At 48.7% G+C, this 26,887-nt stretch overlaps 1 protein-coding gene across 11 annotated transcripts in view; it reads right to left on the reverse strand.

The window, feature by feature from the left end:
- SLC39A11 (solute carrier family 39 member 11) overlaps nucleotides 1–26,887 on the reverse strand; it is a 422,497-nt gene that overhangs the window by 220,935 nt on the left and 174,675 nt on the right. For 8 of the 11 annotated variants that reach the window (XR_008294188.1, XM_053212146.1, XM_027047966.2 and 5 more), the window contains one exon: nucleotides 18,295–18,436. Coding sequence is in view for 10 of the 11 variants with exons in the window: in XM_053212146.1 (XP_053068121.1) it covers nucleotides 18,295–18,436 (142 nt within the window). In the remaining variant the exon portion in view is untranslated. The remainder of the gene's footprint in view (nucleotides 1–18,294; nucleotides 18,437–26,887) is intronic. The other 3 variants (XM_015076301.3, XM_053212148.1, XM_015076303.3) reach the window with 1 other exon arrangement.

Raw genomic sequence — 26,887 nt, forward strand, 5'->3', positions numbered from 1 at the left:
AAGAAGAAAAGGAAAAAGAAAAAGAAAAAGAAAAAGAAAAAGAAAAAGAAAAAGAAAAAGAAAAAGAAAAAGAAAAAGGAAAATGCTCTCAGAAGGAAAGATGATTAAGACCTAACCTCAGGACACACACAAAACCAAGGGCATGACGGTAAGACCTATAAATGGATTAAAATACACCCCACCTGGCAAATCCTTCCACCTGGATGCAATGTCTGCAGGAAGAGTGGTAAGTGGCACAGTTTCACCAAAACTTGATGAGCTCCAAGTGCCTAGAATTAAACCTAGAGACGGGGTGTGTCTGGGAAAGGATTATCTCACGTAGAAATGTGGGTGTGGCTACTGGCCCATGGAATAACTGAGATCAAGTGAAAATAAAAACTGAAAATGATTTACAATGAGCTGTGCCACCAAAAGTGCCACTACCAGGCACAGAACAGACGGTGACCACTGAACACGTGAAACAACTTTAGGAGTCCCAAATATTCTACAGGCGGGAAGCAGGCTAGGGAAGCTGCTTAGTCCCCAAGGAAGGGATACGCTCTACTATTTTTTTTGTCTTTTTGGATGTGCCCAAAGGGAACCGTCAAGAAGGAAGATCTCCTGGAGTGAAAAGTCCGGGGCCATGGAGAACACTGGAGCTTCCTGCAGGGCGCAGAAACAGACCCACTCACGGAGTGTGCTCCATGCTCCGGGTAGGGAACCCTCACATGTCTGTCTGGTGGGACTTCAAAACTGCCATGTATCAGCGATGGCTATGTGGCCGCCATCCTTCCTCCTTCCCAGCAGAAGGCTTCAACCTGCTCCCGTTCCACCACGTCAGACATGAGGACAGGAAACTGTTTTTAGTTGGAGCGTCTCCAGATCAAGAGCAGCTAGATCCAGACCTGATGAAGATGTCCGAAATTTACCAGAAGGTCCTGAAATTCACACCCAATTCCATGACTGGATGAGAATTTTAAGGCACATTTCGTTGGGTCAGAAGTGAATTTATTTCGTGTACAGGACGAACGAAAGTGATTGTTTGTAACCGAGAGGGAGGACTGTGGCAAAGGGTACTACCTGCACAATTCTTCATGCCTCTCTTCCCTACAGAGGATTTTTCCATCCCACCTGGACTGGCGGTGCCTCCCTAAAGGTCAAGTACACCTCCCTGCACAAGGACAGGCATTCCCATGTGATTTGCTGGGCAACGGGCGTGAGTGGAGATGAAACCACACTCAAGGAGAATTCTTACGAGGCCCGGCAGGTTTCCACTGGCTCTCCTACTCTTCCCCTCCACCATGACACCAGGCATGTCCTGACAGGGGATGCTTCCTCAGCGGGGACCCAGAAGGAGAGGAGCCAACCTGCAGCCTGCACGTAACCTGGGAGCAAAATACACCTTTGTGGTTGCAAGCCTCTGAGGTTGGAGAGCTGCTTGGTACAAGGTAGAGCTGAATAGGTACAGCCTATCACACTCAGAGAGCTGAAGCCGAAGCTAGAAGTCTTGTCAGTACACAAAGCTCACGCTAGGAATGTGCCTGGGGTCACATGTGGGCCCGCGGGTCTTTATGTCCTCATCTTCCCCGGGAAGGACGCCAGAGCACCGTTTGCTCTAGACAAATGCTTCTTCAAATTTTGAGCAGATGCCCTCATCTTTGTGAGTCATCGAGCGGTGAAACTTAATAATACTGAAAACAAGAGTTCAAACCATGATTTTTTTTTTTTTTTTAATCTACTTTTTTTTTTAACCAGCCATGTTTTGGACAAGAAATCATACCTAGCACTTGTCCTTCTGTCTCTTCTCACCAACCTCGACAACTCCAGAGACCAGGAGGAGGCCAGCTAACGCCACAAAGGGCGAACAGACATGAGAAAATGTCCTGAAAACCCGGCACGAGTGAACGCTGCCCCCTGGGAGCCCTGCAGAGCATGAGGGACAAGGGAGCGCAAACCCCTCTGACTTTGGGATCATTACTTAAAATGTCCTGGGGGGAAGGAAACGGTTTGGAGAAGGCCCTTTTTGCTAAAATCATGCCCAACCAAAACAAAACCAGGCTGATTTGGGGGGAGGGAGCGTTTTGTTTTGTTTTGTTTAATTTGGGTTGTAAATCAACCCAGAGAAGCCTCCTAAGAACTCCCAAGAGCCTTTGGAGAAACGCCATCATCCCAAATTTGGATCAATTGGGGATCACTTCCGGAGGGGAGGGGGCCAAACTCTCCCCTTCAGAGGAGTTCTATAGTGTTTGTTCACATATTGGTTTTATTGCTGTGTAATCAGTTGTTACTTTCGACCCAAAAGGGGATTACTGAGCACCTCAGAATAGCACTCAGGGGCACGCGGGCCCTAGTGGTTCATTTTGCTCCTGACGCAGCTCCCTGGGGGGGGGGGGGGGGGGGCTGTAGACGGGGCTGGGGTGAAGAGTAGCCTCAAAGTCTTCTGGTAGCAAATAAATGCCCCATGGGAGCCAGCATGCAAGTCACTGGATGGAAGGGACCATTTTTCCCAATTTGAACAGCAACCAACACACAGAGAGCCCTGAATGAAAAGCTTCCTGCAGGTGACATTATCTGGTGCCCCTACCCCTGATCTGAACCAGTGTTCGCCGAAACATTCCCAAGCCTGTCACCGTGTTCTCGTATACACATGTCTCAACACACATTCTAAAGAGGCTCTTAGTGATGTTCATTAAAGATGATGGAAGGCAGCCCATGAGTTTCAGAAACACCGTTAAAAAAAAAAAACCTGGGACGCCTGGGTGGCTCAGTCGGTCAAGCGTCCGACTTCAGCTCAGGTCACGATCTCGCGGTCCGTGAGTTCGAGCCCCGCGTCGGGCTCTGGGCTGATGGCTCAGAGCCTGGAGCCTGCTTCCAATTCTGTGTCTGGGCTGATGGCTCAGAGCCTGGAGCCTGCTTCCGATTCTGTGTCTCCCTCTCTCTCTGCCCCTCCCCCGTTCATGCTCTGTCTCTCTCTGTCTCAAAAATAAAAACGTTAAAAAAAAAAAATTAAAAAAAAAAAAACAAAACCTGGTGATTTTAAAGCTTTATGGAAAGTAGCACACATATTTCTTAAGTGAGCATTCATTGCCAAGAACCAGTGGGAATGTCAATCCCTCACGGCAACCGCGTTCCCCTTTCCACAAGCATGTTAGTATGCATCTGGTGAGCAGTTACCTTTCCTTTTCCTATCAGGTTTCAGGAAACAAAGTATATTGAGTCTAAATAGTCTATGAAATCAATAGGCAGTTTCATCACTCACATGAAGCAATATTTGATTCTATCAGGAAGTAAATATGTCAACATGCACACATATGCATGCAAACGTGTGTGTGTGCGCGCACACACACACATCCACACACACACTCACTGGGGAGCCCTCATTCCCCCTTTATACACACACAGAGAGAATATCAATGAAAGGAAGTATTTGCAATATCATCCTGGACCATATGCCTTAGTCCAAAGAACATGGGTGGATAAAGGAAGAAACCATGTGATTCTCAAGAAGGTTGAATTTGATGTACTCCTGAACATTCATTGATCCAAAAACAATGATAAAATTCCTGCAAAGAAAAGGATCCCAGGTCTAATGATTGGGTTCTTTCCTAGACAATGTAACCACCCTCCGGAGACTATCAAAGAAATCAAGCATCAAAATTGCAGTATGACTCTTTGTAATTACTGTGTAATGGCTTGTTTTTAGGCATCTGCCTCTCCCACAATCTTTGAAGGCAGAGACCAAGTTCCTGGCTTAGACTTAGCCAGAGTGGCTGGCTTCATGGAATGAATGAATTTAATGAACTAATGGGCGGGGGGGGGGGGGAACATCCAAGTGCCTTATGAAAGAAAAAGAAAACAATGGATCTTTACAATACCAAGACCAGTCCTACCCCATCAGAAACCTGGTGGGAAAATAAAGAAACAGGGGTGCCTGGGTGGCCCAGCTGGTTAAGCGTCCGACTTCAGCTCAGGTCATGATCTCACAGCTCATGGGTTCAAGCCCCGCGTGAGGCTCTGAGCTGACAGCTCTGAGCCTGGAGCCTGCTTCCGATTCTGTGTCTCCCTCTCTCTCTGCCCTTCCCCTGCTCACACGCTCTCTCTCTCTCTCTCTCAAAAATAAACATTAAAAAAAAGAAAAAAGAAAAAAAGAAACAAACAATAATAGGAAGTCTTACTCCAAGCTCCTAGAATAGCACACAATTCCAAAACATCCCATTAAGAAGTGTGGATAGGAGATGAGAATGGGATGGAAGAAAAGAGGAGCCCAAACAGGGCAGTGGGTGGGGGAAAGCAGAGAGTATAGTTGTTATATCCAAAAAGTCTAGGGTGTGGCTGCGAAGGGGAAAAACTGAGCTTCCCTATCTGCTGGATTTCAGTGTCTCTCCTCTTTGCATCTGTCTGATACAGTCTCGCGGTCCGAACGTCCTTAGACATTTCGCCACTTCCCACCGTCTGCATGTCAAGCATGACTACAAGACCACGATGCCCTGGAGACGGAGGTGATACAAAGGGAGGGAAGTGCATGCATCTGGGGCTCATCACCAAGGGTCTTTGGGCCCCAGATAGAACCATAAATGGGTTTTATTTTGCTCAGTCGACAGACATGCCTTTAGCTCCCGGTGTGTGCCAGGCACCGTGCTGGGCCAGTCCCCAAGTGCTAGAAATCGAAGGTAAAAATGTGTGAGAACCCATATAGGTGTGCTTTTTCTGGGGAGAGGGTCTCCAGCAGGGGTTCTTCGTCAGGGGCGAGGGCAGGACGGCAGGTGGCCCACAGAGCGCTCGGTACATTCGGAAGGCGCCCCTTCTTCTGGGCAGCCCCAGCCTGGACCCAGGCTGACACCTCCAGCAACAGAAGTTGGGCTGCAGTTCAAACTCTTTGAGTTGGCAGCCTTGTGCGAGACCCACCCTGTCCTATTTTTTCTGCTCCCTTGGGGACAGTGCTGCAGGGAGCCTTTGAAAATGTCTGGGGCACTTCTGCCCCACTGTCACACAGACTAGGGGGTACTCCAGGTATAGAGCGGCTGGGGACCAGGGCACAAAGCAACATGTAATGTGGTACCACAAAGAGCCATCCCACCCCCAAATGCCAATAACCCAACAGTGTATGGTTTTCATCAGGTGCTCGGGCGGTCTCCTCCCCACAAAACAGTCAAGACAGATGTTCTGAGGAAGGTGGGTTAGGGTGGGGGAAGGGGTCACCATGCGAGGGTCACCACGTAAGAGGTAAGTAGCTACTTCAGAGCATCTAGACAGACATCACGGAAACCTCAGAAGAACTGCTACCTGCTTTTGAGCCAACATTTCTATTTAATTTACAATTTTTCAAATACTGAAATTTGACATTTTAAGAGGCGTATCTGTTTCTGAAGGGTAGGAAAACAGGCATCAGTCCCCTTTGCTGGTCCTAGCAGGCGACTCCCTTCCCCTCCTAACCCTTCCGGCGGTGTCCCGGGGGTCTTGGAATCCTTGGAAACTGTGGATTCCGCTTCTGTTAAGCTCCCTACAGATCAAAGAAGATAATTGCCAGGGTGTCTGGGTGGCTCAGAGCGCCTGACTTCGGCTCAAGTCATGATCTCAGGGTTCTTCCTCCCTCCCTTCCCCCCCCCCCAAAATAAATAAACATTAGAAGAAAAAAAAAGAAAAAAAGAAGATAACTGCCAATCGGTTCAAGGAAGACACTGTGCAGAGAAGATAAGACACATCAGCGTGTTCGATGCGCGGTGGTGAAGAGTCCCTTCCCAGGTGAAGCAGTGTGGGCTGTCTGTGTCCCTGCGCCCAATGCGATGGCATATTGAAATGCCTCTGCCTTTGCACACCGAACAAAAGGGGAGAGAGGGTGGAAGGAAAGCAAGAGCCCCACAGCCCCATGCTACCCTCTCCTAACCAGACTTTCAGAGCCCAGGTTTGCAGTTAAAATGTCCTGTTCTGCTGGTCAGGTCGTATGATCAAAACTCGCCTCGGTCCAGCCTTCTGCATTCAGAATCTTAAACAAGCTTTTGGAGCCCACGACTTCCCATCAGCAGGCCAGCGGGGAGGCCAGAAGCAGCTCGTTAGTTCTGGGAGAGCCGTTTCAATCTCGTCCTGGTTGCAGTCTTTCCGGTCCCCTCCCTTTGTTGTTAAACGGCGCACCCTCGAAGGCTTCCCTCCCTTCGCCCAGTGCTGAAAATTGGGCTGAGCAACAGGACTGTGAAATCCAATCACTAGCAAAAATCGGCCCTGAAGTCTTGGTCAGATAATAGGATCCCGTTAGATGCCAGGACAGAGTCTATCTACCCTTACCCCTAACTGCTCTTTTCCAGGCCGAGACAGGGGGAGAGCGCCAAGGGGAGACGCATGGTTCAATTAGACTCCTCAGGTGGAGTAATGTTGGATCAGAAGACTCTGCAAAAAAAGAAAATTAACATGGCAAAGCTTTATCCCCTGGCTGTGGCAGACAGACAGGAAGCAAGGATATTTTGACACTAAGTGGTTAATAACTCTAATCAAGTTGGGCTGGATGATGGACGGGTTGAGGCATCATTACCAAGACAGACGCTAAGAAAGATGATGCCTCCAAGGAGAGGTTGGTTCTCCATAATAAACTTGAAGGGTGTCTAGACTCTCATGGGGCTCTGCCCCAAATGCATGGCAGGCAGGGACCCTGACAACAGATCGCCCGGATGAGTTTAATTAGCAGTGTAGCTGACGGGTTCTTGCTCTGCAAAGCCAACCCAAAGCAAAGGCCTGGGGGAGAACTTCACCCAGATCTGAGTCTCCAGAAAGAGGGGTGGGTGGAATCTGCCCACATGGATCTCCAGACACACAGGGAAGCAAGGGTCTCTGAAGAGCTTTTCGGACTGCTGCAGCACCCCCGAACCGCTACTCTGGGGCCACGGGGGCACCACCGGGCCCAACAGAGACCGAGAGGCTTCTCCAAAGGCTGCCCACAGTTGGAGCAAGGGAGAAGCTAGCAGATTCACTGCTGCCTCAGAGAGAGAGGAGGAAAGGCAGGCAGGCAGATCCCCTGACAGATGGGATGGGAAGGGGTGTGGGCGCAAAAAGAGAGGTTCTGACGGTGAGACGCAGGGAGGTGAGTGAGAGACACCAGGAGGGATGGAGAGACCAAGGGAAGAGACAGGATGAGATGAAACCACACAAGGGGTCAGTAAGGGATTCACCACACTCAGAGGTACTGGTCGACAGCGGGAAAGGAGGGGAGAGGTTGCCATGGCAACACCCAGCAGGCCCCGTAGCTGAGCCCAGAGAAGGCACCTGCAGCCCCCGACGGCCACACCCATGCTGCTTCCGTTAGCCTGTGCCAAAGCTCCCACTCGCAAACTCCAGGATCTCAGACCAGAAGCCGTTGTCCCAGACTTTCAGGTCCACTGAGGCAGACAGGCAGAGGAGGCCTCCCCCAGCTGTTCTTGGTAGGCTCAGGGTCCAGCAATCCTGGAGCAGCAAGGGGGCCTCAGCAAGTTACTCGGCCCAAACTTTCACACTGCCTGCCCATGAAGCCCCTCTATAACTTCCCTGACCACTAGCCCCCTAGCCTGTGCCTGAATCCTTCCAGTGATGGACAGCTCAGCCTTCTGTACAATTCCAAAGCTTATCCCATCAACTTTCGTTCTCTTATCTAAGACCTTGTTCTATGTCCTGGGCAGAGAAAAAGTAAAGATGGACAAAGTCCATTCTGATGCTAGTGAACCGTGAGCCCAGGTTACTCCCACACCTACCACGCACCCTGACTCTAGCCCCTTGCTCTTCACCACACACACACACACACACACACACACACACACACACGTTCTCTCCTCCTCACCTTCTGGTTCTCTATAATGTTTCACATCTATCTTATGGTGTATTTTTCCTTAACAATACATTTATGCTTCTTTAATTTCCTTAGGGATTTCTTTTCCCCTTGAGGAACCTCTTCTTCCGGCTTAGGGATCATCTGTTCTTTTCCAGAGTGGCTCCTCTGTCCCTAAACTGGACCAAATATAAATGCTGTACATCTGTCTGAGCACCTTGAGAGTATTACAGACCCAAATGTGCTCAATGACTGGAGAATCCACATACAAACCCGAAAGCTTTCTGTACTTAAAAAAAAAAAAATAATGTTTTTATTTAGTTTTTGAGAGAGAGAGAGGCAGAGAGAGAGAGACAGAGTGAGAACAAGCAGGAGAGGGGCAGAGAGAGAGGGAGACACAGAATCTCAAGTCGGCTCCAGGCTCCGAGCTGTCAGCACAGAGCCCGACATGGGGCTCAAACCCATGAATCACAAGATCATGACCTGAGCCGAAGGCAGATGCTTAACTGACAGAGTCACCCAGGCTCCCGTTTCTGTACTTTCTAATAGGGGCAGCAAAATCTCCATAGTCTGTGCCAAAAAAAAATCCCACATCCAGGCACCCTGAGCTCTGGGGCCATTTTTCCTGCCTTCCAGACAGAATAACGATGACTAATATTCATTGAGGGCATACAAAGCACTGAGTGCTGTCCTAAGCACTCATCTACCATAAACCCATAGACAACACCTACTTCATAGTTAAAGACTGAATGCTTTCTCCCTAAGATTAGGAATAAGGCAAGAATGCCTCCTCTCATGACTCCTATTCAACAACATACTAGGAGCCTTAGCCAGTGCAAGTAAGTCAAGAAAAAGAAATAAAAGGCATACAGATTGGCTGGAAGTTAATGAAACGGTCACTATTCACAGACAGGACAGAGAAAATCCCAAGGAATCTACCAAAAAAACTCTCAGAACAAATAAATGAGTTCAGCCAGATTACAGGAACAAGACTAACACACAACATCTATTATATTTCTGAGCTAGCAATGAACAATTAGAAGTCAAAATTTCAAATACAGTATCATTTGTAATAGCACCATAAAAGGAATATTTAGGTATAAATCTAACCAAATATGTATAGGATATACATGCTGAAAACCACAAAACACTGACAAAAGAAGTCAAAGACAATGTAAGTAAACGGAGAGATATACCATGTTCATGAAATAGAAGACTAAGATTATTAAGGTGTCAATTTTCCCCATATTGATTTACAGAGTCAATGCAATCCCAGCCTAAAGCCCATCAGGATTTCTTTGTACATTTTAACTGATTCTGAAATTATATAAAGGCAAAGGATCTAGAATAACCAAAACAACTTTGAAAAAGAACAAAGTGGGAGGATGCATAATGTCTGATTTCAAGACTTATGATAAACCTACCATAATTAAAAGAGTGTGATACTGGTAAAAGGATAGGCACATAAACTAAAGCAGAACTCAGAGTCCAAACGCAGACCCATACCAATATGGTCAATTAATTTTTTACAAAAGCACAACATCTATTCAATAGGGAAAGGTCGGTCTTTCCCACGCATAGTGCTGCAACAATTGAACATCTATATGAAAGAAGCTGAACCTCAAACTGTACCCCACTCCTTATCTAAAAATAAATAACTCAAAACGAAGGGTGCTGTGGGGGAGCACCAAGGACATATTCAAGACCCACTTACGGGATTGTCAGAAGCTTGCGTATGTTTTGTTGAACTATATAAAATGGCCTATTTGTCTTCCAAGAAGATTTGAATCTCCTTGAGGGTTTGTGCCTCCTAACTGTTTTTTTAATGTTTATTTATTTTGAAAGACAGAGTGCAAGTTGTGGGGGGTGGGGGGCAGAGAGAGGAAGGGAGATAGAGAATCCTAAGCAGGTTCCACAACGTTAGCACAGAGCCTGATGTGGGGCTCGATCCCACAAACTGTGAGATCATGACCTGAGCCGAAATCAAGAGTCAGACGCTCAACCAGTGAGCCACCCAGGTGTCCCTCCTAACTGTTTCCATATGTACAACAGGAGCATCACTACTGGAAAGAACATAATCAATGTTTACTAATAAGGCTGACTTGAGCAAACTTTACTGAGGTTTGTTGAGGATCGGTGCCTTGAAATCACCAGGGGAGCCTCATCTGCTAGGAAAGACAGCAGATGTCTGACCCTCCGTGTCTAAGAGCTGCAAAAGACATCTTATACATCCTCTCCTGCCATCTCCAGTGAACACCTCTGCCTCCCCTACCGGCTGATGATTAATTAGTTGAGGATTATCAAGGAGTCCAGGAGTCCTGAGAGTTAGTTCTGTCTGGGATCGTCAACTGGAAGACATTGGCACGTCCCTTAGTATCTCTAGCTCCAAAATGCCACAACCCTTGAAATCATGTTTCATTGAGACAAACTGAATTAGTTTTAAGACACTTGGCGCTATTTACTTTCTCTGGCTCTAGAAAGGGAAATGCACTAGACAGAGGAAAGGAGAACAGAACTGCAGTGGGCACCCCCTGAAAAAGAGGAGGTCAGACCCTGCGTGCTAACAAAGGACGCCCAGGTCGAATGGAGCTCATCACAGACTCCTTTTCTTTAAGGCAAGATTGCACTGACCCCATCCCAGATGCTAGCGTCGTTGCTGTTGATTTACATGGATTCAAACCCTACTCCTCATGCTCCCCTATCAGCCCCTGCCTTCTCTAAGGCTGCCTGTCTCAGTGAGTGGCACTTCCCAGTTCTATGGGCTCACAACCAGCTTCCATTCCTTCTCGGGCACTTCCCCTAACAGGCAAAAAGAAAAAAGATAAATAAACAAACAAGGGTGTCACCCTGTGCTTCTTTCTCCAGCTTAAGGGGCTTCTGCAAAAAATAACATCTGAAAACCAAAACACAAAGACATGGAGAGAGCCCAGGTCGCCTGGCTTTGGCATCAGCCCCCTACATCTCTGGGTAATAAAAGCCTGGCAGGACTATGCTAATGGGGGCTGGCACTGCCCAAGCCACTTGTCTGTTTCCCAAAAGCATATTAAAAACGCATTTCCCAGTTTAATAGACTTATGAGCTGAAATGAATGTGTCAGAACTCTTATAAATATGATAGAACCTGCTAGCCCAGCAAATGTTAAATTTTGCATAAGGAGACTGTATCCCTAACTCCTCGGTAGACACTTCATGAATATTTCAAACAAAGAGCCCCAGCAGCTGCTCCAAAGGCTCCTGATGAATTAAATGGGTTTTTATTACTGCCAGGATTAGCCTCCTCCCGTCTCCTCTCGTGTTCTCCCCTCTCCCTCACTTCTGCTTGACACACAAGCCCCTCCACGCTAATTCAGTTCCCAGAGCCTGGTCACGGACTGATCACGAAGGGGGACTGGTCAGTGCACTGGGTTGAAAAGTGTCCCCCCAAAACTCACATCCACCCAGAACCTCAGAAAGGGACCTTCCTTGGAAACAGAGGCGTGAGTACAGATGTAATTAAGAGGCGGCCATACTGGATTAGTGTGGGTCCTAAAGCCAGCAACCGGGGTCTTTATGGGAGATGGAGAATCAGACGCAGACACACGAGGAACGAGGCCAGGTGCCAATGGCAGCAGAGACTGGTGCGGTGCGGCCACAAGCCAAGGAACGCCAGTGCCACCAGAAGTTACGAGAGCCAAGGAAGGATCTTCCCTCAGAGCCTCCGGAGAGGGTGTGGTGCCGATGACACGAATTTCAGACTTCTGGTCCCCGGAGCCAGGAGAGTATAAATTTCTGTTGTTGAAGCTACCCAGTTTGCGGTATGCGGCCCTAGCAGGTGAATACTGTCAGAAGAGCACGTTTGCACGTCCCCTTGTGTATTAATATTGATCTCCCCCAAAGTCGTCTCTCATTTCGTGGGATGACGGCAGTGGGTAGCTGTGTTCCACCCCTTTAACTTCATTGGCATAGATGGCTACACCTGCCAGCAGCCTTAGGTCAGACTTAGGGGCGCCCACGTGGCTCAGTGGGTCAAGTGTCTGACTTCAGCTCAGGTCATGATCTCACGGTTCGTGGGTTCGAGCTCTGCATCAGGTTCTGCGCTGACAGCTCGGAGCCTGGAGCTCTCTCTCTGCCTCTCCACCACTTGTGTGCTCTCTCTCTCTCTCTCTCTCTCTCTCTCTCGACTCTCTTTCTCAAAAATAAAGTAAATGTTCAAAAAATACAAAAAAAAAAAAGCCCAACAAGATCAAACTTAAAGTCCCCTAACTTTCTTTCTTGGTGCTAACTCCTAGTAACTTTTCAAATTCATTCAGTTCTTTTTTGTACCCTTTTCTCTATGTTCCCAGCCCATCCGGCTATGAGTCTAACAGATGAGGAGACAGAAATACTGTGAGAGAATCTAAAAGACAGAAAGAAACATTTGCCACCTGGTGTTCCTTTAGACTGGTTACCATCCATGGGAAGACGACTTTAAAAAAAAAAATTGTTAAGCGCCGTCTTGGGCTGAGCGTGTGCCCCTCAAATTCCTTTGTTGAAGCCTTAACCTGTGTACCCCAGCAGGTAACTGTATTCGGAGACAGGATCTTTCAAGAGGTAATTAGGTTAAAATGAGGCCATTAGGGTGGGCTCTCATCCAATTTAGGTGGAAGAGATAAGGACACCTCACACAGAGAGGGAAGGACTCAGGGGAGAAAGCGGCCACCTACGAACCAAGGAGAGAGGGCTCAGAGGAAACCAGTGCTGCAGACACCCTGACCCCAGACTTCCAGTCTCCAGAACAGGGAGAAAATAAACTTCTGCTGTTGCAGCCACCCAGTCTGTGGTTCTTTGTTACGGCAGCCCGAGCAGATTTATACAAGTCTAAGCAAGTGCCATTATTGCTTCTAAGCCTCGTGAAAATGTGCTCCCCAAATTGACTGCCTCCCTTAGAAGAAGGCGCACAGACAGGCTAAGCAACACTTGAGTGTTAACTATCAGGTGAAACATAACGTCTTCGGAAGCAAAAGAATCTATAAAATGGACCCACCCGGTAATGCCTCCAGGAGCTGGGACATGCTAACAGTCACTCATACCCCCACACAGAGCCCTGTCCAACAGGGTATTTCTTTTTTTTTTTTTTTTTTTAATATTTATTATTTTGAGAGAGAGAGACAGAGCATGAGCAGGGAAGGGGCAGAGAGAGAGGGAGACACAGAATCCGAAGCAGCTCCAGGCTCTGAGCTGTCAGCACAGAGCCCGACGCGGGGCTCGAACTCAGGGATCGCAAGATCGTGACCTGAGCTGAAGTTGGACACTTAACCGACTGAGCCCCCCAGGCGCCCCTCCAAGAGGGTATTTCTGTATTACTTCCTTATTTCCTTCAACGTCCAGGATGCCAGAGAGCTCCTGGTAATTATTTTTGTTGAATGCTTTGCTTTTCATCATTCTGCAAAACATTTTCATATTTTCCTGTATTAAGATGTGGCACATTGCTATTGCCATGTGCTGACAGGTCTGGTTCATTCCCAACCTTTTAATGAAGAAACCCAGGTTGTAGGCCCTGGTCCAGAAAGCAGGTAACAATGCCAGGGCCAGCCTATTTTCCAGTCCCCTGACAACTCTCAGGCCAGGAAAAGACTTTAAAGTGTCCCCTAATCAACCAATTACAGGGGAGGTGAGGTGTCTAACTGCTAAAACCACATGCCAGGACATTAAACTTATGGGAAAAACTGTGAAGTTATTCTTGCAGCTTTAGAGATCTTACTGATAAAAAGTCAAAACCACTAATAAACATCTCAGAGATTTCCCTAACCACGCTATTTTGGAGACCTAACTACAAAGAAACACTCAGAATTTCTCCTAGGAGCTACATCGGACTCTTGATAGATTTCAGTTTACTGAATTTTCCTGTAAGTATTGGTGACAGAGGGAGCATCTCCTTTGAAGAAGACTCAAAGTCAGAAGATATGGAATAAAGAAAAAAGCGATTGTCACAGGAGCCTGGGAGCTGTTTAAGTAAGCCCTCTTTGCTTCCCTAGGATTAGGCTACTACAAGGAATTTCATTGCCAAGGACATCTAGCAGTTGGGAGTTGAATACACATGGATGTACTCAGAGAGAGAATAGGCAGTTGTCTTCCGAGAGGGGATTTCTCCCTGCACAGGGGGAAGAGAACAGAGCCCTCCCCTAGTACCCCACAGCTACCTAAAAGTATAATCCTCCAAAGGCCAACCAGTGTGGAAATCCAGCGAACAGGTTCATCATCCGGCTGGAGAAACTGTCCCCAGTTAAAATGCAAACACTTGAGGGGCGTCTGGGTGGCTCAGTTGGTTGAGCGTCCGACTTCGGCTCAGGTCATGATCTCGCGGTCCGTGAGTTCGAGCCCCACGTCGGGCTCTGTCTGACAGCTCAGAGCCTGGAGCCTGTTTCAGATTCTGTGTCTCCCTCTCTCTCTGACCCTCCCCCGTTCATGCTCTGTCTCTCTCTGTCTCAAAAATAAATAAACGTTAAAAAAAAAAATGCAAACACTTGAGCAGGAATAAAACACTGTCGGTTGCTGGACAGCTCCATACTCCGCGGTGTTGTCCAGTGTTTTCCCAGAGGCATCTAAGGGATGATGCTTAACTGGGAAAACGGGAGAGTTCAAGATTAAAAGAGGACAGCATGATATCCAGTGGACAAATGAGGGTTCCTGAGGAGGGAGAAGGACACCAGGGAACACCTGAACTCCATCCCGGTTGTGAACGGACAGCCCGGTAGGTGCTAATCTGGGCATCAGGCACTTGGGAACCTTGAGTCAGAAGGGGCGAATTCTCTCTCCCAAGATCAGTTCTGTCTCCACAGGAGGGTACTACCTAGCAAGTCAGTAGCATAACCGAGAAGGAGTTTGACATTTTAGACTAAAATGCAAACAAATAAAGGCTGCCGGTGGGCTGGTGACGGTAGCTCAGGCAAACCTATAACCCACTTGACATTAGGTTTGCATTGGTTTCACTTTGTAAAACATGCCTTCGAATCTGCCAGGCTGTCTAGGTAGAATTATTCCTGCCTGGTGATTTCTCCCATTATAAAAGAACAGGACACTAAAGGAAAATCTGTTTCTAACTGGAGTTTCTTCCAGCCTATGCTTGCCTGACTCAAGTCCCCATTCACTTACCCCTCCAATAAGCTTTGGAAAGGTTTACAGAAAATAAAGTAAGTACCACGTCGTAACTAAATAATTTCCCAAATTTAATCCGTCTCTTTCTCTACTGGAAAATAATACCCATTCCTGCTCCTTCCACAGATAACGCAGAATTACAGACAATTCTCCATCTGCTATGTTAATGGATCAATGAAAAACAAACAAGCAAACAGAAAACCTCACTCTTGAAGAGTTTCAACATCCTCAGAACAAACAACAGACTGAAATGGATAGCTACCAATTAGTAAAAGAAGGGACTGATTCACTTTTTTACTACCCTTCTTTAGCCTAGAAGGAGTGCCAATAAAAATAGTAATAATAAAAATCCCACTGGGCAGCTGAATGGGTAAGGTTGAGGCAGAAAAACCCAAGATCGAGATGAACATCAGGGTCATGGCACCACCTGAAGAAAGATGGATGTTTTGGAGTTTTGCCTTCTAAAAACACCTATTATTATGTATGAAATGTCAAGAGATACATGAACCCTTTGGTGCCCATTCATGGACCCCAGATATACAGAACCTCTAACCTAATTTCTAGAATTTACTCAACCACATAATTGCCCACAGAGGTATACGTATAGGAATGCTCTCTGCCACATTCTTTAAAAAAGCAAAAGACTGAAAACAACCTATAGGGCCATCAAGAGGGAACTAAGTAAGTAAGATGATAGCCAATAACATGAATGGCATGAATCTGTGAGCATCCCAGGAAACTAAGGCTAAAATGTATTGCTTAGTGAAAAACACAAGGTTCGGAACCATGAGCCAAGCACGACTGTATGAACGTACCATTTCTGAAAGGACCCACAAGAAAGAGTGTGTGTGTGTGTGTGTGTCTGAGATGGATGCCTGGACCATAAAAGAGTTGAAGTTGGAAGAAAAATTACTTCTCCGTTTTTAATCCATGTGATTACTTTTTTAATTAAAAGAAAGCCAGTTGGAGAGAGAGAGAAATAAACAGCTGAATTGAAAGAGAGAGAGATTGATTGATGGTTTTAAAAGAACTTCTGGTCTAGCTAATCCCAAAATATCCCCAGCCTTGAGAAGAGTTGCCATCGTAAAACATTAGGCACCAGGAGCTAAATAGGAAAAGTATCTCATAAATGCTTTCCCCGGCTCCGTGGGGTTGCCACCACCACTCGGAATAGCTGAATCTTCTCTCCCACAGTGTGGCTTCTCTGGCTTTTCCTCTTGCTGAACCAATTATGGGACATTATAACAGCGGCACCAATATTATTTTTTAAAAGGCTAATGTTATTCACTAAACACCCATTAAACCGATCTCCACGTTGCACTTACAGCCAGCTTAAGGGCACATCCAGATGGCACAAATAATGCATATTCGGGCTTGATCTGCGTGAGGCCAGTCAGCAAATAGCCTTTATCGGTTTTAGGGTTGTCAACTGCCTGACATCCACAGGCGTGTCCAAGTGAGCCGAAGAGAGACCTTTCTGGAGATGGCTGGGATCCCTCAGTCTCAGCGAATCATCTTTGTGCTCCCCGCAAGGGATCTTTGCCTTTGCGTCTGACCAGTTAGCAATGGCGACTGGAGGTAGCCTGGTAACAGGCCTCGGTGTTCCTGAGCAGGGGATAGGACTGTATCTCCCTCCCACACAGCCTGCCACCCCCACTCACCGCTTCACCCTGGGTTGCCAAGAAGACCCCACGGTCCCAGGAGGCTCCCCTGCACGGCCTACTCCCCCTGGCTCTATGTTCTCATGGCCCCACTGGACAAGGTCTAGCACAGGGGACTGACACTGTTTTCACTGACACGCTCTGAACCTTCCCCCCTGTGGCCTTGAAGACAAAACAAAACCAAAAAAATGGGATAGAATAAAATCTGGTCAACTTTTTCATCCTAGAGAAGGCTCAGAATCAGGACTTTTGTAAAGTCTTCAGAGGGGTCCACAGGAGTGCTAGCCCGGTATGGCCAGTAAGAGTTGACACGTGTTCCCACGGTTTGGCACAAAAAGTGACAAGCTTTCCTGGAAGACAGTGCCCCATCCGGTTTCCAGACAGTTCGTGACTCCCCGATAGAAAAGGAACAGTGGACAACACCTGAGTCGCTCTGATTGGAGTACGAATGGCACGTGTGATGGGAGGCAGGGGGCAGATTTTTCTGTGCTAAGCCCTCTAGTACGTGAGCTGATGTTAGATGAGTTTCCACTTCCCGGTTACATCCCCCTAGGAAGCTGTAAGAGGCAGAGAGGATCAACCCGAGTGGGGAAGATATTCGAGTTCTCCATGAATAATTCATGCCGGGCACAGTCTGAACACAGATCGGAGAACCAGCATCGCTCTAACATTTACTCCCCCTGAGGTCTAGAGATTCGTTGTAGCCTACACATGGCAAAAAGATTGAATTAAAATACCAGCACGGAAGTGTGAAAGGGCTTTTCTCCCTTGAATCACCAAGCCACTCTGCTTCTGCCCAATTCACTCAAGAGAGAACTCCGTCAGGGGGGCGCCTGGTGGCTCAATCGGTTAAGCATCCGACTCCTGATTTCAGCTCAGGTCATGATCTCACAGTTCATGAGATCAAGACCCGCATCAGGCTCTGTGCTGACAGTACAGAGACTGCTTGGGATTCTCTCTCTGTCCACCCCCCCCCCAAAAAAGTAAAAATTAAAAAAAGAGAGAAAGAGAAAGAGAACTCTGTGCAGGGGAGGAGGTGTCTGTTCTCAATATCTTTTGCACGTCCATGGTCTTCAGAGGAAGTGGGAAGGGCAGGGGCTAGGGAAAGAAAGGCATCCACCTCTCCTCATGCTAACGGACCCTTAAATTGGCCAAATGCCCTAAGTGAGTGAGCAAAGAAGAGGCAAGGAGGGGCAGTCTTACCCTGAGACCGGAAACCAATGTACTCCTGCCCGTGCACCTTCCACTCCTTGTCAGTGGGCACCAGCCCCTTCCACACCTCCCCCCTGGGGATTTATGAACTGTGATGAGATCCCTCTCGGGGAGCGCATTCCCTCTACCTTAAGAGTTTTCTGACTCCAAACTGAATCAGTGAGAGAAACATCCACAGTTTCCCAGATGAATCAAAAAAAAAAAAAAAAAAAGAAAAATGAAAGTCACACGAGTGGAAAGGAGCATTTAGGGTCTGTCAGGGATGGGGAGATGGAGGGACAAACGCCAGATGCTGTGACCCAGACCGGCCCTGCCCCATCAGAGGGGTCCCTGCCCACTCAGCCAAGCTGGAAAGACGATGGAAAGGCACTGTGAGCTCCTGTGCGGGAAGCAGGTGGTTTGGAGAATGACAAGAAAGGAAGGCATGGGGCCAGACACCAGTTCAGCGTCGTGCAACTGCGGGGTGAGGAATTCGGATGGACAGAACACCTGCCGTTTCCCACCTATCCTGCCTGACTCAGCCCCGGGTCTGCAGGGAGCTTGCCTGAAAGAAGCCCAGCTCTACCTATCCGGATGGAAAGTTCACTCTCGGGGAAGAGCAGCCTGGGACCCTCAGCGTCAGACTTCTTCATCAACGCAGGGGCGAAGTTCAGTGCCAGGGCCGTTGGGGGGTCTTCTGTGGCACCCTGAAACAAGAAGCAGTGATGTCACTGTAACACCCCCACGACCTTCATCCCCCAGACTCCTCCAGCTCAGAGCTGCCCACGCTGCTGGCCGGTCTCTACCAAAAGCACCAGACCCAGATGTCTGGCCAGGCCGGCTCACAAGGAAGACAACTCACTTTCTGGGCGTGGGGCTTTTGGGGTGACAAAAACTCTGGGGTCCGAGGATCGATGCTGATCTTAGAAACGGGAAAAACACGTACTGGGAAAGACGGAGCCCCATCCCACGCTTCACCACTGCAAGGCAACGGCATAAGGGGCTCCGTTCCTGAACTGTCGAAAGAAGCCAATATGGCAGGTTCTCTCAGATGGCAGCCTCGCTCTGGAACAAGGTCAACATTCTTAGTAACTGACCACCTTCACGTTTCTCATGAGATCAAAAGGGGAGGAGAGCCAAACAAAAGCACCTCAAAAGAAGGAAACAGGGACAGTCCCGGGGACCCAACATATCTGGTGTGAAGTCCAGACAGACCCTAAGACAGCCATGTCACCCTTGTGCTTTGTAACCTGTTAATGTGACGGTTTTTACATCAACCAGGCAAAGTCTGGGTTTTGAGCCCCCTGTTTATGTAACAAAACCTTATTTACCGCCAACTTCGTGCAGACTTGGGGAACAAGACAAAGTCACAGCTTTTCATGGAGGCTATATTCGAGTAGGAACAGATCAATGAATCCATAACGGGGCCAACCTTCTCTTCCAAAGCCATCCACAGAACCCGCCCCCCCACCCTGCTGACAGCTTACAATGTGTAAGATCTCGAGGGGAACGAGGAAGATGGGTAAGTCCCCCCCAAAATGACTTTCATCCTCCACTTTCATCCAAACATGTTGATGCTAGCTGCTAAGGGAAGGGGAGTAGAATCATCGCAAAGGGCAAAACAAAAAAAAAAAAAACAAAAAAAACACCACAGATATTTTTTGAAACCCAGGCAAACGTAGTTCCAAACAGAAGTTTCCATTTAAAATATGTGTCTCTAATATGGGAGAGGAGAAGGCTGATGATCCAGTGAAATGCATCCATTTACAAGCAACTGCTAAAATTCTTGCTTAAGCTTCTTTCATGAAGGAATCTCACCAAAGTTATGGCTGACTGTGTCTCACACACACACACACACACACACACACACACACACACACACACACAAATGCACCTTCCTGTTTTCTGTGGATCAGGAATCAGAAAGAGAATCTAATAATTCAGATCGCTTATTCAATTATTTCTTTATAATTAATGGTTGCAAATGAAAACATAAGCCCTCCCTCTCATGTCTTCCCACTTGTCCAATACATCGATATTGTTCTAAACATTTTATTTACAACACCCTCTATGATACACGTTAATAGGGTGCCGACAGTCATTAAACCTTGTTTTGTTTTATTTTATTTTACTTTATTTTATTTTATTTTACTTTATTTTATTTTATTAATGTTTATTTTTGAGAGAGAGAGACACACAGAGCATAAGTGGGGAGGGTCAGAGAAAGAGGGAGACACAGAATCTAAAGCAGGCTCCAGGCTCCAAGCTGTCAGCACATAGTCTGATGCGGGGCTGGAACTCACGAGCCATGAGATCATGACCTGAGCCAAAGTTGGATGTTTAACAGACCTAGCCACCCAGATGCCCCTGGACTTTTTAATTTTTTTTATTTTTTTAATGTTTATTTTTGAGAGTGAGAGAGAAAGAGAGAGGGAGAAACAGAGCGTGAGCAGGGGAGAGGCAGAGATAGAGGGGAAACACAGAATCTGAAGCAGGCTCCAGACTCTAAGCTGTCAGCACAGAGCCCGATGCGGGGCTCGGACTCAGAAACCGTGAGATCATGACCTGAGCCTAAGTTTGATGCTTAACCGACTGAGCCACCCAGACGCCCCCACCTTTTTTTTTTTGAAACTTGTTCTAAAAGGGGAAACAAAGATGCCTCGTGGCTGTGTCTGAGCTTCCCTCATGAGAGTCCTCGGGTCCCTTTACGGAGTCCTAGGGGCTACAGGATCTCACCGGCTCTGTCACTGGGAGAAGCACAAAGCAAGGCAGCCTGTCACAGCATATCACAGTCAAGGCTGGCACTACAGATGGACAGAATCATGGGGACAGAAGGGACTTCGAGAGGGCCAGTCCCGCTCCCTGCTGAAACCCCGTCAGCACCCCCGAGGGACAGCTGGTGTCTGTGCTTGTGCCGTGGGCCATATCGTCACAGCTCTTTGTTTGTTTCTACGCTTTAATTATTTCCAATTCTACACCTCACCCTGACATCGAGGAACCACCGCAGCCCTAAAAGACGCGTGTCGCTACGAGCTTGTGTCGGCTGATCCTCCTGCCTTGGTCTTCCTTCTTTTTAGAACGTGATTGACGGGCAGCTGGGGAAAGCAGATGAAAAGAGAGCCGCTTCGTTGCGCAGAAACGCCACAGCGTTCAGATGCTCGAGGCTGGTTACTTGGCCCATTTAGCAAGGTGCAGCTTGGGCAGAGCTGGGTGTAGCCGACAACAGTGGTTTTCAACCGCGGTGATTTCGCCCCCCAGGCAGGGCACACTGGCAGTGGGCTCTTCTCTGTGTGCGTGGGGTGGGGGACAGGAGTGGTACCGGCATCTAACGGACAGCAGCCAGGGGGGTGCCGCCCAGGACAGCCCCCCCAACAAAGAGTGATCCAGCCGAGCGTCAACAGGCGGAGGCTGGGGAATGCTTTAGAACAACTTAGGACGGGGGTGCCTGGGTGGCTCAGTCGGTTGAGCGGCCGACTTCGGCTCAGGTCACGATCTCGCGGTCCGTGAGTTCAAGCCCCGCGTCGGGCTCTGTGCTGACCGCTCAGAGCCTGGAGCCTGCTTCAGATTCTGTGTCTCCCTCTCTCTGACCCTCCCCCATTCGTGCTCTGTCTCTCTCTGTCTCAAAAATAAATAAACGTTAAAAAAAATAAATTAATTAAAAAAAAAAAAAAAGAACAACTTAGGACGGGCAGGGCCCCAAAGCTCCCCATGTCGTTCGCGGTGCCGGAAACTCGCAGGCCCTCTTTTTCACTGCGAAGGGAAGACTTCTGCCACTTTGTCGTGGAAGGCCGCTCGCCTTCATGCATCTGGCAAACTCTTATTAAGCATCAACTGTATACCAGAACTGTGCCAGGTTCTGGTCCAAGTTGCCCAGCCCCCTGGGCTCCTGAATCTTGGCACTCTCCTTCCGGAGACAGACAATAAACTAATACCGGATATAAAACAGAGCGCCAGGAAGCGATAATGCAAGGAGAAAGAGGAGGTCCAACCGTTCCCACGGCGTTCCTAGCACAGCGGAGTCCTCGCTGGGTTCCCGGGGTGAGCCGGGCTCTGTCCCAGCACCTGAAGGTGTGCCAGCTGGTCGCAAACTGTTACAGACGGCGTGCTCCTCCAGGCAAGATGCTGAGGGAGGCCTCTCCGAGACCGTGGCGTTTGTGCAAAGACTGAAAACTAAGGCAAGAAGCCGCCAGGATTTCTGGAGACCGTGTTTCAGGCCAGACACGGCAAGGCAAGCGTCCCCTTTCCCCACCGTCTGCGTTTACCATTTTATCCCCCTTCCAACTTCACTTAGAAGCTGTCCTTCTAAAAGCGAGACAAGGACCCAGCATATTCCACCTGTCCCCAGCCTCCTCCGGTGCGCCCCATCCCACACCTCGCCTCCGAAGGCCTGGGGTGAGCCATGCAGCAGAGAGCCGCGGGGGGCATCCGGGCAAAGCCAAGGACGACGTCTACACCCACGCCCCGGCAGCACTCTCCACGTGCCTCTGAGCCCAGGCAAGGGCCGGCCTCCCGGGGCTCCTTCCAGACTCCCTTCCGGGATTCTCAATGTCCCTGCCCTCCACTCTCAACCGCCGATGAGGAAAACAGAAATAGAAACACATCCCTTGGAATTTCCAGGAATGGCCCCAGTGGGGGATGGTGACCCTGCTCTGGTGGCTTTATCATAATGCCCCTGAAGGTGGGGGGAAAGCCAGGAAGCATCTGTGGGACCGTCCCACAGGGCTGACACTGCCAGCCCCCCACCCTTGCCCCCACGCTCCGCAGAGCCCCGTCTGCTCCTGGAGCACTCACACAGCAGGTGGAGGGAGCACTGCCTTAAACACAGAAGGCCTTGGCCTGCATGTGAGTGACCCCAGTGAGAAATTCCTTCTCTGCATCCTCCTCTTGCTTTGCTGATGGGAGCACAGCCCTCTTTACTTGATGTTAGCATGTCCTTACATTTCTGGGGCTTTCCTTTTCTTTCTTTCCTTTCCTTCTTTCTTTCTTTCTTTCCTTCCTTCCTTCCTTCTTTTCTTTCTTTCTTTCTCTCCTTCCTTCCCTTCTTTCTTTCTTTTTCTTTCTTTATTTCCTTCCTTCCTTCCTTCTTTTCTTTCTTTCTTTCTCTCCTTCCTTCCCTTTTCTTTCTTTCTTTCTTCTTTCTTTCTTTCTTTCTTTCTTTTCTTTCTTTCTTTCTTTCTTTCTTTCTCTCCTTCCTTCCCTTTTCTTTCTTTCTTTCTTTCTTTCTCTTTCTTTCCTTTTCTTTCTTTCCTTCTTTCTCTCCTTCCTTCCCTTCTTTCTTTCTTTTTCCTTCCTTCCTTCCTTCCTTCCTTCCTTCTTTCTTTTTCTTTCTTTCTTTTTTAAATCTTCTGCAAAGCTTTTCCAACTGTGCTTCCTACTCAATCCTTGAGGGTCCCGCGAGGACAGGAAGGTGAGAGCATGATCCTTTCCAGGGCAGACATTTGACTAATGCAAGCTGCTCAGCTCTCCACTGCAGCCCTGACAGCCGGCTCAGCTGTCCATCAGACGGGGATGGGTCCCCCTGCTCTCCCTGACAGCTGCAGCCGGGCTCCTGGCACTCCAGGCCCTTCGGGGTTGCCCTGTCACCCTGCAGCTCCCAAATGTCAAGGTGCCAGACACACAGGCCCCTTCCCAAGCCACCAGTCTTGATTTTCTTCTGCACCACCCCCTCCCCCCAGCCCTCCTCCTGCCCTCCTCCCCGACCCCTACACGCCCCTCCAAATCCAGTTTCGTCCCGAAAGCAGGGGTGGGTGCTGCTGGGAGGCACCAGGCAACACCATCAAGGGCCGTGGAACTTGAGGTCACTGTCTTCTTGTGACAGAATTATTATTGTTATTACTAATGTTGTTGTTAATGGCTCAGAGCGAGTGTCCGGTCCAGAACAAACACAACAATTTCCACTCGTTCTGGAAAGGCTGTGCAAAAGGGGCAGGACCTGGAGAATAATTAGCACTTCCCAGAAGCAAAAGAGAAGGAAGGGAGAGAAAAGGAAAGGACGAAATAAAAGTGGGGGAGGGAGAAAGGAAGCAGCCCCACAATATGCCTTACATGGAAACATAAAGGCTTTGGGGCGCCTGGGTGGCTCAGTCAGTTAAGCGTCCAACTCTTGATTTCGTCTAGGTCATGATCTCACGGTTGTAAGATCAAGCCTGTGTCAGGCTCTGCACTAATCATGGAACCTGCTTAGGATTCTCTCTCTCTCTCTCTCTCTCTCTCTCTCTCTCTCTCTCTCTGCCCCTCCCCTGCTCAAGTTCTCTCAAATAAAAGAAAAAGAGAACACACAGGTTTCAAGGAATCATACATATATCTCCTCTAAGAAATACCATCCGGGGACTACTCATCAGGGTTTGCTGTCCCAGGCACGAGCCTGAGGTTTCTAGAGCCCCAGAGAAATCAGTCCCACAAGGAAAAGCCTAGAGTGTAGCCAAGAGCATGTAGTCACGTCCAGACAAAAAAGTCTGTAACAGCAAACAGCAGCCCCCGGGCAGGGCACAACTATGGATACGTGCCATGGGGGAGCCAAAGGTCTGCAAGCCCCAAAGCTCACTGTAAGAAGCTTGATGGGTTTGCTCCAAGTTCCAATGGCCAACTTCAACGTGCCCACCTGTCCCTGGTTCTTCTCCCACTAGGATGTCATTGCTACTAATAACCGTCAGGGAGGGCAAAGCAGACCAACCTCTGACTCTCCTGGGCGCGCTGCCTGCCATGTTCATTCAGGCTGGGGGAGTCCTGACTCTAAGCCACCCCAGCCCCATGGAGTGCAGCCTCTTGAATTGAGGTTTGCCCGCGGGTCAGTGCTCTCTAATGAAGGGTGGAGGGAAAGGTCAGAGGATTAACTGGTGCCCCTGCCAGCCACCCAGCCCCAGCGGAGAAGGGCGGATGAGGATCGCAAGAGGGGCCACACTCCCTCCCCACCGGCACTCACGGCAAGCTGATGTTTCGGAAGGTAGCTGGAGCCCACGTGGGCTGGGCCTCCTCCCCCGCCCAGCCTCTGCTCCCATCACCCCCACTTAACCCAGACGCGCAAGGTGACATTAAATAATTGATGCTGTTTTTATTACCGGGAAATTGCAATAATAATGACACTCGTAACACAATCTTAAATTATTCCACATAATGGAAAAAAAATTAAATGTCACCCCTGATCACTAGCCAGAATATGGATGACACTTACATAATAGATGACCTTCTCTCCCAGGGAGCCCGGCAGCAGCCTTGGCTGCCTAGGGCTGGCTGGCTTAGGGTGACAAGTGGCTGGCCTCCAAGCAAACAGGGACACGGGGACACAGGGTGGGGTAGACGCTCAGTCTCTTTCAGGCAGGACGCTGTCATCTTTCTTACCTCAGTTTGCCAATGTGTTCAGGGATCATGGGTCATAACCAGGAGCCTTAAAGACAAGGAGAATCACAGCTCGAAGGACTTGGTCCCTCCTGGTTTACCTTGCCCGAGCACGCTAGGATTGCACCTCTAACTCAGCCTGTGTCCCCTCTCCCCATGGCAACAGCACGGCATCCAATCAGTGGCCAGCGAGGAGGTTTTCAAGCTTCTGATTACTCGATACTTAATACTTTTAAAATCTTGGCTGAAGAAGACTGAGCCCCCTCCTCCACGAAGCCTTCCTAGATAGGCCCAGCCTAGTTTGGATTCACTACGCCTCCCTCCCTGCGCTCCCCTGACATCCCACACATGCTTCTGTCACAACAGTTACCAAACTGCGCACGGTCACTTTTGGTGTCCTTGGCTATGTCAAAGCCACAGGATTCTCAGAGCAGGAGCTGTCTTCTGGCTCTTCTGTGAGAGACAGGACAGTGTCAGTGTTCACTAACTCCATTAACTTCCAGGAAGGGATGAACAATACTACGAAATCTCCAAGGGGTGGGGGGGGGGGGGGGGCTGGGGAAATGCTGCATAACATGCAACACAAAGAAAGAAGGGAAGGGGAAAGGATTCGTGAAAAATGGGAGAGAAAAGACTTCAGAGCACTCAGGACATTCTAGCTAAGAGCACGAAGCAGGGCTTCCCAACCCCCCCCCCCCCCATCTGCCCTCTTGATGACGGCATGAGGTCTTCGATATCAGCCCCGAGGCCACGTGAGGATGTGTAGCCGCCTGGCCTGGGACCCGCCACCCAAAGGCTAATCCATTCCTCTTCCTGGCAGGAACGCTCAGAGCGGGGCAGCCCAGCTCTCTCGCCTCGAAGGGGAGACCTTTCCACTCTGAAGCCCGTGACCCATCCAAGGCCACGCCTTCCGCCGTTCTCTGCGGACCTCTGGCTATATTTAAGCTACGCAAGTATGCTATTACTCAGACTATCTTTTTAGGGACGAAACCTTCTCCTATTTCTGATGCCAAATTACTATTCGTAATCAAGCCCATTTAATCATATAAAACAGATTTTAAAGCAACACATGGCTTTGCACAGACACAGCTCTACAAGAGGCTGCAAAGAGAGCCCTCCAATAGCTGTCCCAGGTAAGCGACGGTATGGTTGTGCTCCAAAGAGCTGGGTCTTTTGCTAGCATGGGTGACCGAGAGAGGGGGGGTTGGAGGAGTTTTCCAAACTAGGATGCGTTTTCTTACAACTCGAAATAGAACTTTTCCTTAAAACGATAATACAAATCTAAAGAATACAAGTACCTACGTATAATGAGGTATTTTCTTTCTAATCCTCAGTGAATATCCATCACTCTTAACCTACTTCTAGGTTTAGTCCTAGAATTCACGAAAATACACCCATTAAAATACACCCAAATACACACAGGAGCCTTTTCTCGCTGTTCAACAGTTTGAGAACCCCCAGCTGGGTTTTCTCATACAACTTTTTCTTACCTATGTTCTCCTTTAGAAGGATATCAGATCCCTCCAGAAATCTGCTAAAAGACAAGATTACTCTTCCCAGAAAAAAAAAAAAAAGAAAAAGTGCATGTGTATCAGACATTTATTGCTAGATAACAAAACACCCCAAAACTTAGCGGCTTAAAACAACAGTTATTATTGCTTGTAAGTCCACAGTCAACGGCCTAGGCTCAGTCAGTATCGCCTGGACTCACAGCTCGCCCAGGGGTTGAATGGCCCAGGACGGCACCTGCATCCGGCAGTCCACAGCCTGCCGGCCAGCAGTCGTCTGACTCTTGGCTGGGAAACCAGGGCCCTTCTCCACTT

Source organism: Acinonyx jubatus, chromosome E1, assembly GCF_027475565.1.
Source record: "Acinonyx jubatus isolate Ajub_Pintada_27869175 chromosome E1, VMU_Ajub_asm_v1.0, whole genome shotgun sequence".
Lineage (NCBI taxonomy): Eukaryota > Metazoa > Chordata > Mammalia > Carnivora > Felidae > Acinonyx > Acinonyx jubatus.